Source organism: Diabrotica undecimpunctata, chromosome 5, assembly GCF_040954645.1.
Source record: "Diabrotica undecimpunctata isolate CICGRU chromosome 5, icDiaUnde3, whole genome shotgun sequence".
Classification (NCBI taxonomy): domain Eukaryota; kingdom Metazoa; phylum Arthropoda; class Insecta; order Coleoptera; family Chrysomelidae; genus Diabrotica; species Diabrotica undecimpunctata.
In genome coordinates, this window is record NC_092807.1 from 30,088,973 (window position 1) to 30,103,776 (window position 14,804).

General features: G+C 33.8%; 1 protein-coding gene across 2 annotated transcripts in view; it reads left to right on the forward strand.

Moving 5' to 3' along the window:
• Positions 1–10,049, forward strand: part of LOC140441221 (ornithine decarboxylase 1-like) — a 58,842-nt gene extending 48,793 nt beyond the window's left edge. For both annotated transcript variants that reach the window (XM_072531804.1, XM_072531803.1), the window contains exons 3-8: positions 1,178–1,431; positions 3,093–3,342; positions 5,489–5,786; positions 6,401–6,634; positions 7,022–7,257; positions 8,871–10,049. In XM_072531804.1, the coding sequence (XP_072387905.1) occupies positions 1,245–1,431; positions 3,093–3,342; positions 5,489–5,786; positions 6,401–6,634; positions 7,022–7,257; positions 8,871–9,042 (1,377 nt within the window). In that variant the 5' untranslated portion in view covers positions 1,178–1,244 and the 3' untranslated portion in view covers positions 9,043–10,049. The remainder of the gene's footprint in view (positions 1–1,177; positions 1,432–3,092; positions 3,343–5,488; positions 5,787–6,400; positions 6,635–7,021; positions 7,258–8,870) is intronic.
• Positions 10,050–14,804: the final 4,755 nt, after the last annotated feature.

Here is a 14,804-nt window from a genome sequence, read left to right on the forward strand (position 1 = left end):
GTCCTGGCTCAAGTATCTGAGACAATGGAGTGGGAAAACGTCAATAGAACTTTCCAGAACTGCTGCAGATAGAGACAAATGGGCCATGATGATCGCCAATGTCCTTAGGGATGGAGCACGTTAAGAAGAAGACACATTATTTCGAGTTTATTGGAAAAAACGCCAAGCACTTAACCTGTTAAACGTTTACTATAAACAACTTGGGTGGTCAATTTCATTGTTGCCACCAGCGTCGCAATAACAAATGTGAATGTTCACGAATACAGTGAAGCCAACACTTAGTAATGCCACCTACTAATCGATTGTAAAAACGTAAAACTAGTATAAATACAAATTTAAAAAATTGTGGATGATTCGTGTTAAAGTCTATGAAATCCTTTTGTTGTGCAAAATAACTCCCAAACTTAAGAAAACAGCATTATTTTCTGTTCAATTTTCCATCTACAGCTTTACATAGCTAAAAATACAATAAATAAGCATTATTTAGCAAAACAAGTCACAAAAACAACTGCTCCCGGGATACAAGAGGATTCGTAAGTCCAACCCTGTACCCTACTCTCCTTTTCTTTGTGATCGAGAAATTAAATAGACACAGAAATCTTAGCGACAAAAAATTAGTTCAACGCAACAACTAAAAAAGTGTCGATAATGACGAATCTTATTTAACCGAAACGTCTAGAACCATTCCTCCTAGGGTGAAAACACCTGTTCAGTTTTGGTTATAAAAAATAGAACTACAGTCATAGAGTAAGTTTCAAATGCTTGGATATTTTATACTACAGGATACAATACCTAAGTTTATAATTTGCGCGGTACAAAATGAAACAAGAGGATGACACGTAAAACAGATAAAGATGTGGTCTTTATTGTATGAGATAAATGATTTCAATTTGGATCACAAAAGTAAAAGGAAATTAAGGATGGGTACATAATAATGAAATCTGCTATAAACAAGCAAAATACCGAATATTACAAATTGATTATACTAGAAATGCAAGCGGTTCAAGATTATTAATATATCTCATTCTCTTATCGTATAATAAAGAGCTTGTTTTGTCTAGTAATGTTTCGGATTATTTTTATCATATCAACATAATTTTTATTTGACAATCTTAAAACTAACGATTGAGAGGAAAAGAATATACCTATACTAATCACATTCGTTTCTTTGTTTCAGCTTGCTTATTTCATCGAAAATATTCAACTGTATTTAACAAAGACATCTTTAATCAACCAAAAACAAAATGAAAATTCCAAGTGTTGAAGAACGCATCCACGTTTTGGATGACCAATCAAACGTATGGACGGTGATCCGGGAAATCGTAAGCAACAACAATCAGGAAGATGCCTTTTACGTCTTGAATGTCGGAGATATCGTCAGGAAACATCAGGAATGGTGCGAAAAACTACCTCGAGTCACGCCGCACTACGGTAAACACTTTTGGTTATCGTTTTATGATTTTCTTCCATTGTCCGTCCATACGTTATGACTAATATTGGATCGAGCGATTTTAAACGTTTTTGATTTACGGTTTTCCTGGTTGCGAAGAGACTGCCGTCTTAGGGTAAAATATTAGGGTGTTTTGCCCACAATTTCATTTTTTTTTATATAATTTATAATATATGTACATTACATTTAATGACATTTAAAAAATATGCATGAGCAGAAATGTTTTTAGATTTTTTTTATTACAATATATAGTACCTCGCAAATATCTCTATTTTCGATAATAATATGATATTAATTCTTCTTCTTATGGTGTCCTATTCAATTAATGAATGTTGGCGATTACTTCGGCAAATATTTCTCTATTCTATCCTGTTTTTTTTTTGGTTCTTCATAATTAAAATCCGTCCAGTGTCATATATTTCGGATCCAAGACAGTTTTTTTCCTCCCGACTACCCGTTTTCGCTCAATTTTGCCTGTTATTGCGGGTTGGTTGAGGAAATATTTTTGATTCCTTAATAGATGTCCAAGGTATGAAATTTTGCAGACTTCTATGTTGTGGAATACGATCAATAACCTGTCTATTTGTTATATGGTCAGTCCAGGGCATTTTCATTATTCTCCTGTAAGTCCACATCTAAAATGCCACGAGCTTGTTCATGGTTTCATGTTCATGGTTGTAAGTTGATGTGTGGGTCGCATATTTAGTCCTTTCATTTGCATGAATGCGTCACCTTGCTTGCTCAATTTTGCATTTATTCTGGAAATTCCAGATCCAGTAGGTTGTTTATCCTCAACCCAGGTACTTTATTTTGTTTACTTTCTCCGAGGTTTTACCATTCTATATTCTACTATTATAGGTATCTAGCAACTGCTTTTGATAAATTTGGTAACTTCTGATAACACTACGTAATAAACAAAATATTCAAAATATTAGTCATTTTTTTACTTATGAACAATATACAGTGCATTCATAAAGTGTGGAAACGGTTTATTATTTCAAGACAATTATTTTCAGAGTTCTGACAGGTCGATTTTTATTTTTGTTTTTTAACATCCACAAGGAAACAAAGTTCCTGTATTTGACTGTATACCATATATATTAAAAAATTTTTGAATAAAATCCTTTATAAAAAGGTATATAAAAAACCCAGTTGGGCTATGTTGAATTGACAAAACGTTTTCGGAATAAGTATTCCATCATCAGTGTCTAGTTAATACATGGATGTAGCCACTAAATATGTGGGTAAAAACCCTTTAAAAATTATTAAATGAAATTTAGTTTACATTATGTCTAATTTACAGTTAAGATGGTAAAGTTACCGTTGGATTGGTAACATGGCGACATATGACTTGCAACTTAATGTAGAGCATGTAATGCACAAAATGGTCGATTTTTTGAAAATTATTAATAATTTTTCCAAAAATGCACAAAAACTTTAATTTCGCGTGTGAATAAGAGCAATATCACAAATATTGCTCGAACTAGTTCTGAAACTGTTTAAAAGTATTTTCATAATGACCGAGTATAGCATCTAAAATATGTTGAAATTATGTAGACTTTAGTAATACCTTAACATACTATTTTCTTTTATCTCATCGATCTAATTTTCTAGCCCACTAATGCGAAAATTTAATTTTCAGCTGTCAAATGCAACGACAGCCTTACAGTTCTTGAAACCCTCAACGCCTTGGGAACTAACTTCGACTGCGCTTCAAAGGGCGAGATTAACAAAGTACTCAGTATGGGCGTAGAGCCTGAGAGAATCATCTTTGCTAATCCTGCCAAACCTTCCAGTCATATCAGACATGCTGCAGCCACTGGCGTTAATACTATGACGTTCGACAGCGACACTGAATTGCACAAAGTTAAGAATCTGTTTCCTGATGCCAAGTAAGTTGCACTTTTTTTAGGTTTTATGCGAGCAAATGTCGATAAAACACATTAATACACAGAAATGTCAATACACAGCACGTACTCAAATTTTTATTAACAAAATCGTACGTCCTGAAACCATTTTTCAATATATTTTTTAAAAATATGAAGAGTTTGTTAAGGTTTTAAGGTCGAAAGTTAATAATTTTCGAAATATTTACACTTTCATTGAGAAAAGTGGTAATAATGAAAAGGATGTGGATTACGTATCCAAGGTAATACAAATTTAAATGTCAAATTTTTTCCAGTGTAGTGTTATTTTTAAATAATTTAATATCTTTGACATCTAGCCATATAATATACGATGTGATCACTATTTTCAAATACAAAATTTTAACATTTTTTTTTAAAGAAACACCTTAGATTATTATTGTATTTTGTACAAAATATTAAAACCTTGCTTTGGTATGACATCTAGCATGCTTCGTTTTGTAGATATTTAAATAGGAACTATAGATTTTATGCTTCGGCGGATTTTTTATTAAAACGTTTTTTTGTAAAAACAAATTCAATTTATTTAATTATATTTTTTACAACAACTAAAAATTATAAGAATTATGATCTGATTCCAGAAACATACAAACAAACATACAAACGAGGCATCACTTGCCATAAGGTCACCTTTAAAATTATCTGTCACAGTGGCGCTGTAACGTCATCTGTCACTATTACGTCACCTGTTATGACTAGTTAAGAAGCCTACGTCTGTTCATTACCTCCCTCCTAATGTCACTAATACAACAATAACCGTTCAAAAGATACGAGGGGGAAAGGAAAGGATTCTCTAAATATCTACATAAAGAAACATGCTATGTATGTACAACCCCGTACCAAAAGAAAAATTGTATAATTTTCTCCAAATACAATACTCATATATATACTGCTGTTGTTCCATTAAAAAAATTAGAACGTCTTGGATTTGAAAATAGTGATCACACTTATTGTATGGCTAGATGTCAAAGATATTAAATTATGTAAAAATGTTACTAATCTTTAAACATTAGTATTTTTCTCAATACAAGTGTAAATATTTCGAAAGTGATTAACTTTATATCTATAAAACCTTATACAAACTCTTCATGTTTTTTAAAAATTATTCAAAAATGGTTTAATATGAAGGTTTATTCTATCGTTCTGACAGACCCTGTATAATCGAAAATAATTTAAAACAAATAGACGTCTTTGATATACACCGGTTCGTTATAAACATTTTTTTAAATACTCCATAGTTTAGCTCTAAGAAAAGAAAATCAGAGGTTTGGATAGATTTTAAAGTAATGAAATTGAAATAAATAATTCACATATTTATTTGATTAATCATTTAGGACATGTAAATGTTAATTCCAGTATGTTTTGATTAGCATTATGCTGCATTATAAAGCTAATTAAAATAAGATAGAACTTGTTTTATTTTGTAAACAATGAATATGTTTTGAATTGTTTAAATTAAAATGAGTCAAAACAAAATTAAAAGAATGTTTTCAATAATATACATGTCCCTATTGAGTCTTGTATATCTCTATTATCATATTTTTAATGACCTTATCAATCATTACTTGGTGCCAATTCTTCCATATTTAAATTTTGGGGTATTTCGGCACAACTGGAATTGAACATGGTGAATTGGATTTAAGTCCGAGAAATCTGGAGGTCAATTAGAAGTAGATATTGTTAATTCTTTAAAATTAGGTACCTCCTCCTAACGGAATAGTCGAAGTAAAATAAACTTATTCACTATTATGTCGGCATACTCTTTTCCTATCAGTTTCCATCATTATTCCACTTCCGCTATACTCCAGCAAAGCTCAGCTGTGGTAGTTGAAAATTATATGTGAAGTTTTGGGGATTTTTTTACCTTCACAACTTTATTTGAATCTACTAATTGTACGCTTACTTTTCTGAGTGCAATTTCTTCTAAATGTTTTATGGATCGTCGATTTTTATTTACTAAACATTTACGAAGACGATCGTACAAACAAAATCAAACCAATCGAAAAACGAAATGTTTTTCAAAAAACAATAAATATTGAGCAGAAAGAACGGAATTACCAAATTTACTGAGTTTTATGTTTTTCTGATGTTTTTATTTTTCCTTATTTTTTAGGTTAGTAATTCGCATTCGTTGCGATGCCACTGATGTCCAATGCCAACTGGGAAACAAATTCGGTTGTGATCCAATCACTGAGGCTCCAGAACTTCTTCGAATCGCTAGATCCCTTGACTTGGACGTCGTTGGTGTGAGTTTCCATGTAGGCTCCGGATGCCGTGAACCGCCAGTTTTCCGTAGGGCTATTTCAGCCGCAAGGGACATCTTTGATTTTGCCGAAACCTTGGGCTATAACTTTTCTTTACTTGACATCGGAGGAGGATATCCTGGTGGAAAAGGAACTTCCATCGATAAGGTTTGTCAAATTTATTTAATTTTAAATGCAACTTATTTAAATGGCAAGTTTGAGTGTTAAGTAAATAAATGAAAAATCATAAAAATAATGGAAAAAATAATAAAATGATTGAAGATGGTGAAGCAAATGCCAAAATTGAGGTAAATTAAGACAAACGCAACATTTTTAGACTAAAAAGATACGAATTCCGAAAAATTAGAATCAAATCAATAAATAAAATAAATATTTGCAGCAGTATAATTGGAGGAGTTTACAAGTAGTGGAGAAGCATAAATAAACATTGAGGAAATAACAAAAAAGGCATATACTTAGGCAATATAAAAGGCAATAAAATAATGAAAAGATAAATTAAAATAAAGAAAAGATAAGACCATCACTGAGATAAGTCCTCTCTCTAAGTGACTGTTCTTTTGGCTTTCAACCCAAACCCCGAACCGAGAAATGGTTTAAGCGGAAAACAAATTTATCTAACCTGTGAAACATTTTTCTCCGAAACAACTGTTTTATGTGTGCTCTCGAACTACACACAATAGTCTAAGTTTTCGAATGTAGTTTAGAGATTCCAAAAAAATCACCACCATTTTTAATTGAATTTAATTTATTTTTATTTTCAGATCGCTGAAATTGTCAATCTCGCACTGGATAATTACTTCCCCGATCCATCAATTCACGTAATAGCCGAACCTGGTCGTTTCTATGTAAGCTCTGCCTACACCTTGGTGTGCAATATCCATTCAATTAGAAACGTCAACCAAATCAACGATGAAGGTGGAAATAATATGCACCGCATGTACTACATCAACGATGGAGTTTACGGCAGTTTCAATTGCATCTTGTACGATCATCAGGTAAAATATTACTGAAAAATTTCTTATTTAAGTGTAATTTTTCTTCCAGAGCAATTGAGCATTTATCTTCTACTTTTTCTTTTAATATTATTTTTCATTGTATTTACCTGAGACTTTTATATATTTTTTATACTTTTGACATCTGAAACAATTTGTTATATTGTTGCAGTCCATATTTTCAGTCACACTACCATCCTAATATTTACCGTTCATATTATAAACCAAGAATGATTGATATATCGTTGTTGTCGCTCTTCATTACTACTGGTTACTGTTTGATTACTAATGATAAAACTTTGTAATGAATTCGCAATTTCGTAACGTTGCTTCTTGGTTTACCTACTTCATACTAGTTGCATATTTAATATCATATCAATATTTTTACAGGTTGTAGTACCACAGCCGCTGGAAGAACGCGTAGGCGCAAAATACTACGATAGCAGCGTATGGGGACCGACCTGCGATGGACTCGACCAAGTAATTGAACATGCAATGTTGCCAGAAATGAAAATTGGTGATTGGTTGGTGTTTGAAGACATGGGAGCGTACACCCTTCCCGTTGCCAGTCCTTTTAATGGTTTTCCAATTCCTAAAGTCCATATAGTGATGGACGAGAGCATCAGGTAAAGTAGTTTGTTTAATTATCGAGAGTTAAAACTTACGGCCCGCTATATCTAAGTATCTATTATACAGTGTTAGCAACCGTAGTATAATTATAGCAGACGTATTATAATTTCACTCCTTTTTTCTATGAACTATCATGTCTTTACAGTAATCCCTAAATCTATTATAATTTTCATAAACCATATGTTTAGACCAAAAAAAAAAACAAATTTTTCGTAATTAACTTCAAAATGTTTTTCATTTGGCGTCGAAATAATGACTATTGATACAATAGAGTATATAATATATACAGTAGAAATTGATGATGCCGATCGTCAGGAAACATCTCCTACGATTAGAAGTAGTTGGACTGGTATCTTGCCCAGTATTATTCCAATGATTCGTTAGTGACCCAGAGGTAGACTGGAGAAACCCTGTCTAGTAATATAATCAGCGCATTTGCTCTATTGCAGACCAGAACTAGCTTGGAGCCAGCTCTAGGTACTATCATGGCCCTTAACTCTATTTGACTATCTATCTAAGCAGATATTGATGATTATGTTAAAGAATCTGTCATGTGCCAAAGCTATCCCCACACCGAGATCACAAAGATCGTCTCCTGATTGATCGACGTATAGGAAACCATGGTCTTATATGACAAACTCGAGATCATGCCCCTATATTCCAGTTGCTTCCAGATTATCTATGCTAAACCTTTTTGTAAACCTAACGAGCCCATTCTGACTAATCGGCACTGGTTCGTCACGTTCATCAAAAAGAACGGAGGAGGATGACGAAAGCTCAAAATGATGGACGATACTGTACTGCTCCATGGAAAGCGCAGAAGAGTGCTATATTGGCTGTTCCCAATAATCGATCGGTCGCCCGAGAGCTGTAAAAATTCGAAAGAGTTTCTGCTTTATGACCGTCTACGGAATATGGATCGACTGGTACACATCAGAGACCAAGAAATAGTCGAAACAGTGGACTTACTCGGCGAACATGATCCGAAGAAGACTGAGACTGTTCATTGGAACAGTCTCTGAACAGTTTCTGAGATTTAGAAGGTGTGATTTACATCGACTACCTCGAGAAGTGTTTTTGTCGACCCCATTTGTCGAAGAAGAAAGTGCTCTTCCACCATGATAACGTACCGGGTCATACCTCCGCCATCGCCGCTGGCAAATTGGTAGAATTGAGATACGAACTCCTGCCTCAGCCACCGCTTTCTTTAGATTTGGCCCCGTGCGACTTATTGTAGTTTCTATACTCTAAAGTCACTCGCCAGGCAAAAATTTGAGTCGCCGCCACGGATGCCTACTTTGCAGACCTCGCGATAAAGTATTTTTCAAGCGGGTTAAAAAAGTTGGATCATCGCTGTGTCAAGTGTATCTTGCTACGAGTAGACTATGTTGAGAAATAAATCGCCACTTTTCCAAAAATTTTCGTTTTTCTTTTGTAGGCTAAATATATCGGACCGCCTTCGTACATTAACAATACTAGCAATTTTACAATGTCTAAAAATTTATTTGTCATTTTCTCTAAAAACTAGAAGGTATCGCCTAAGGTGCCTTCATATGATTGATCGCTTATTGTAATTTAATATTTTTATTTAACAATACACTTTTTTTAGGGTTCTGATGGAAGATATGTTTGAACTGACCGACAGGCACTTCGAGATGCTAACCATACCAAACAATTTGAAAAATAAAAATGATTCCTCTTCCAAATACGAACTTCCTGATTTCCCAATAGCTATTGGAAATTCGATTTTAGATTACGTTGACGTCGTTGCTATGGAATAACGGTACAAGTTTGGATTATGATCTGTAAAGCGATTTAACAGTCGCTAAATCCATTTATTTTCGAGACCAATTTTTAAAATTAATTTTTTTTTAAAAACTTCCAAGATATTTATGACAAATTTTCTAATATTAACTGTAGTTTAATTATACTAAAAGTAAAATCGATGGGCCTTTGTACGAACCATGAATTGTTTTTGCTCATCAATTTTATGGTTTTGGAACCTTGAAAATTCAAATAAAAACAATAATTTTATTCTTAAATCATAATATAACGCAATTTTCAGCGAAAAGTAAGTGTACTTGAAATTTTGAATGCATCAAAAGCCGTACAGGGACCCAGCTAATAGAATATAAGTACAAGAATTTGAAAAGTACTACAATGGTCGGTTTTACGAAGTCAGTTAACTGTATTTAACTAATAAACCGTTAACTAATAACAGCTATGTAGCCGAGGAACTGCTATAAGTAATGGTTAAAGTTAAGGTCTATTAGTTAAGTGCCGAATTAACAGTTGTTTGTAAATCCGGTCATATATCTTTATTTTTAACTATTATTGATAAGGAAAAACGATCTATAGCATTTTTAGAGTTATTAATTAGGTAAACGGCAGAATATTTGTCATAATTCTAAAAGATTTTAATATAGATCTCTTTTACAATTAATTTTGGGAATAGTTAATGAAATATTTCTTTTTAAAATACTTTTGTAACTTTATATTTTCTAAAGTTGGGATGTATTTGTTAAATACAATTAGATTATTGGGTTGGGATTTTGTTTTTATCTTCTAATATTGATGAATGTTATTAGATAAAAATTGTAATGGCCAACTTTGGTGTGTAAGCAAGGGGGCAGCTTAAAGCTTTTCGATAATGAATAAATGTTTTTTGTTAATATTGTTCCTAATGTATTTCCGTCAAATTATATTTGAGTAAATAGACTAGGATATATATTTATTCGCTGTTTAGATTTAGATTATTGCTGCATAGAATTAAATAACTTAAGGCTAATCTATTTGTTGTTTATTTCATTTACTCACCTATCTACTTATGAAGACCAATCATAAAACCGTCACAGTATCGTTAAAACCGATATGAATCCATTTGTGTTAATACCATGTATGGAATGATGTGGCTGACTACAGGAGAAGAAATTATTACTAAATATGATTCTCAAACAAATATACCTACATATGCAAACATAAAAAAAACCGTGGATAACCTTTAAAATATTAGAGTTAATGGAGACACGAAGAAAAGCTAAAAACAACTCTTGACACGTATAGACAAGGAAAATTAAAAGAAACGTAAGAGTGCAAGAGTGAAGTGCGAAGAGATGGAACTGTTGGATTTTAGACATAATATATACTCAATGACATTAGAAGTGTTGTGAAGAAGTAGAATGAAACGATAACGTTGTCAAGAATTTTTATTAACAAGTAATAAAAAAAAATTAATTATGTGTTTGTAAATTAGTAATTTGCGACCCCGTAGCTGAATACACTCCTGTATACATCTAGGCATTGACAAAATGAGATGATCGATATCTGATTGTAGCACCTCGTTCCAAGCAACTTGAATTTAATGTATTAACTGTGCTAGAGTCTGTGGAGAATGGTGCAAAGTGGATAGCCTCCTTCCCACCATTTCCCATACATGTTCGATAGGATTTAAATCCGGAGCACGGGGCGGCCACGGCAAAACATTAACGCCAGCTTCTTGGAGAAAGTCTATAGTTTGAGGAGCAATATGGGTTGTCTTGCTGAAAAAGGACGTCTCGACGGCCGTCGAGATCAGGCAGTAAAGTGGTATATAAGATGTCATCAACATAACGCGCAGCTGTCATATTGCCTCGAATAAACGCAAGTGGTGATCGGCTACCATAGGCAATAGCCCCCCAAACCATTACTCCAACTGTATTGTGTACATGCCTCTCAACAGCAAACCCGATATCCCGTCGCTCTCCACGGCGGCGTCTTATCATCATGCATTCCTAAACAGAATCGTGATTCATTGCTGAATGCTACATTACGCCATTCTGCCACCCAATGCTGCCGTTCTCTTCACCAATTCAAACGTTGATAACACTGATCCGCAGTCAAAGGAAGCACAAGTCGTGGGCGGAATGAAAACAATCCAAAGGCTCGAATGCGACGGTATAGTGTACGCATACTAACAGGTCTACCTACTACTCCAAGCCATTGGTCAGCAATTTGACGCGTAGTATCAAAACTGTCTCGCAGAGCCAGTAATCTAAAGTGCCTATCTTGACGCTCTGTAGTACGCCTTGGTTGACCTGTTGGTCTTCTTCGTGTTCCTCTACTTTCGTTTGTCCACATAACCTTCTTTGCCGTACAATTAACACGACGGTCAATTTCGCAATACGACAAACCCATATCTCTATATGCAATAATTCTACCCCTGTCAAAATCGCTAAAATGGTGGTAATTTGGCAACTCATGGTCAAAATCGCTAGCGTGGTAACTCGAGGCATTTTCTTACACTGAATACAATTAGACTGGGAATAATAACTAAAAATTTCTATACGAACCGGTTTTCACAAATCGGTCTCTTCACAAAAAATTTAAAGATAAAACTTTATTTTTACAAAAAGTAGAAAAGGTAAAACATTGGTATTGTTATCATAGCATGTTTTAAATATAGTCATTCCTTTGCCAAAAAATTAAGTTCAAGAAATTATTCCTTCTGGGTTTAACACTGTAATGTCACCGAGTATACATAACAAAACACTTAAAGAATTAGAAGGAATATACTGACGACATGTCTTATTTGAAGTATATTTGACCAACATGAAATCCTATACATATATGTACTTGAATCTCGTACATAGAGCAGTTTAAAGTTCCTAAGCTAGATGATAAGGAACTAAGGCAGTTAGGAGGTCCAGAAACGAGATAAATACAGTAAAATCCAAAAAGGCACCCGGTCCGGATAATATTCCGGTTGAACTCGTCAAAATACTGGGCGAAAACAATATTCAGGTTCTTGTTAAACTCTTCAATGAAGTCTATAAAACTAGTATGACACCTAGCGATTACAGATTAACAGTCTTAATTAGAAATAAACGCGGCGAGAAAGTCCTCGATGATACACAGTTAGGTTTCCGCAACGATTTTAGAACATGAGGAGCTCTTTTTGCACTTAACATACTCCTTCGTAAGTGTCGAGATCTATAAAGAGACGCATATGTGTGTTAGATAGATTATGAAAAAGCTATTGACCGATATAACATACTAAGCGTATTGAAATATTGCAAACAACTGAAGTTGATAACTGGGACACGAATAATAAAAAAATGTATATTGGGGACAGAAGGCAAACGAACTATAAAGTTAAAGGGATTTTATTCTTTCATATAGTCAATGGACCCCCAAATATGAAAATACCGCGGAGAACGTTGATTTGTCCCTATACACTAGGGTGCATTTGGGTTAATTCGATGCACTTTTCGTACATATACATCTACAGAAAAGTAGTTCAAAATTGAATTTTTTATAGAAATCTTCATCTCGTCATCTGTTAAATTAAAAAAAAAAATTTTGACAAAAATAAAATAAAAAAACAGGATCACACGCGATTGTTCTTTTATGCCCCATAACTTTTTTCTACGAGGCTATAGGTATAGGCATCGTTTAATAGAAAGAAAACCTTTATCCTTCCTCTTCAAAATGACATTTGTCAGTTTTTAGGATTTACAGTATCTGAGATACGATTTTTCAAAGTTTGCCAAGCAAGTAGTAGAGCAAACGGGGTTCAAACTCACTTTGGTAACCTGTCCATCAGGGTCTGTGATGTTGACGGTCAACGGGGGTACCACAGCCTGCTTTGACCTTGGGGTGTACAATAAGTGATCGACAATTACCAGAGGGTTGTAAGAAATGGCCGCTTATCGCTAGATCTCTTCTTCTTTCCCGCAGAAGCTATCGTCAAGGACCAGAGGATCGTAAGAACTGGTCGCTTATCTCTTGTTCTCTGCTAAAGAAGAACGACAATGACCACCAGAGGGTAGCTGAAGCAGTGCAAGAAGTTATCGTCAATGACCAGAGGGTTGTAAGAACTCATCCCTAGTCACATTTCTGATAAATGGAAAACGTACGAAGCTACCCTACACGCGAAGTAGCTTCGTACATAGAGAAGGGTGCATTCGTACATAGTGGGAAACGCAGTAATTAAAAAGGCTATTTATATGAAATTAAGAATGCATTAAGATCAAAATTATCACAGAATTTACTCTAAATGTAGCAATTATTAATAATATAGTATTTTATTCAATCAAATTCGTTAAATTTAAGTCATACAATCAACATTTTACTTAACTATTAGGGTAACATATCAAACACACTTAACGTATCTGTTATTGTACATTGTAGTGGAAGTTGTCCTAAAATGACATACTTTTTATTGGAGACAGTTTTTTGCAGATACCATTCGAAATATTGAAATGAAAAAAATGTATCACATTCCTTTAAATACGTTTTATTCATATACCTACTTAAACGAAAATATCTCATCTCTATAAAAAACTTGTGAAAAAGTATTTTTAAAAAAACCATACACTATGTCATTTTACAAATGGTAACAACATGAAAACATAAAAATATATCAGTCTTGGCAAAGCTCCCAAATAAATTTTTGTATTTTTGCAGACATCCCGACATATTCACAATGTACCCAATTATAGCATTTTATGCAACTAATACAACACTCACTGGACCGAGAATTTCTAAATAAATCATTGGAGCAAAGACAAGCCACGCCATCCCCATCATCTTCGGCTGCAAACAGATCTTCACTTTCTGTTTGTGCAGTGGAACTTGGTTTACTTAAAATGTTCATTTTAAATTTATGAACATTCTCATGTCTTTGCTTTTTCCTTCTTTTGCTTGAGTTCTTCCAAATTAGGAGTAGTAGTACAAACTCTGGAGATTGTTTGTCTAGACTTCATTTTTCTAGTTTCACTTGCTACAGGCACTGGAGAAATTTAGTGCAGTGTAATTCTTTTTTTGAAGGTATATTTTATTTCCTATTGCTATCTTTCTGATTACCTCTGGTCTCATTTTCTTTATTGTGAGTATTATCTTGCTCTTGTTGCGCCGTTTTTTCCATAATAGTACTTTCTTCCATGGCATGGAGCGAATGATAGTTGAAGATAACGTAGCGGGTAAAAGATCCAGAAGAAGATCTCCAGTACGATGGTCGGACCAAATAAAGGAGATGACTGGTTACTAATTCTCCGAAGCAAAACAACACGCACAAGAGAGAAATAATTGGACAGAAATAGTTATAAAAATAACAAATTACATGACGCCACTACATCATTACGATGTAGTGGCGTCCTTAATTACCATAAGGAGAAAAGATTGAGGAGGAGGACTTTCTTCCATTTCTTTTCTGGTCAACTTTTCTGGTAGATTAGACCAAGGAGCAAGCTACAGCCTCCTGAGAAAAGTCCCTTAGAATTGTCCCTTAGAGCAAAACAAAATAATAGATGTCAACAGCGCACTGTGAAGTTCCGATGTCTGCTAATCTTCGGAAGCGCTCGAGTGCCGTAGAAGACAAGTTTTTCATTTATTTTACTTAATTAAGTATTTTCATTAATTTTTGTAAATAAATAAATCAATATTACAGTCCACATATATAAAATTTTATAATTACTTAAAAAATAAAAAGAGATAATAATTAAATATTCATATATTCGCCAGGTATATTTCATTTCAAACGTAATGATCCCGAGAAAATCGTCGC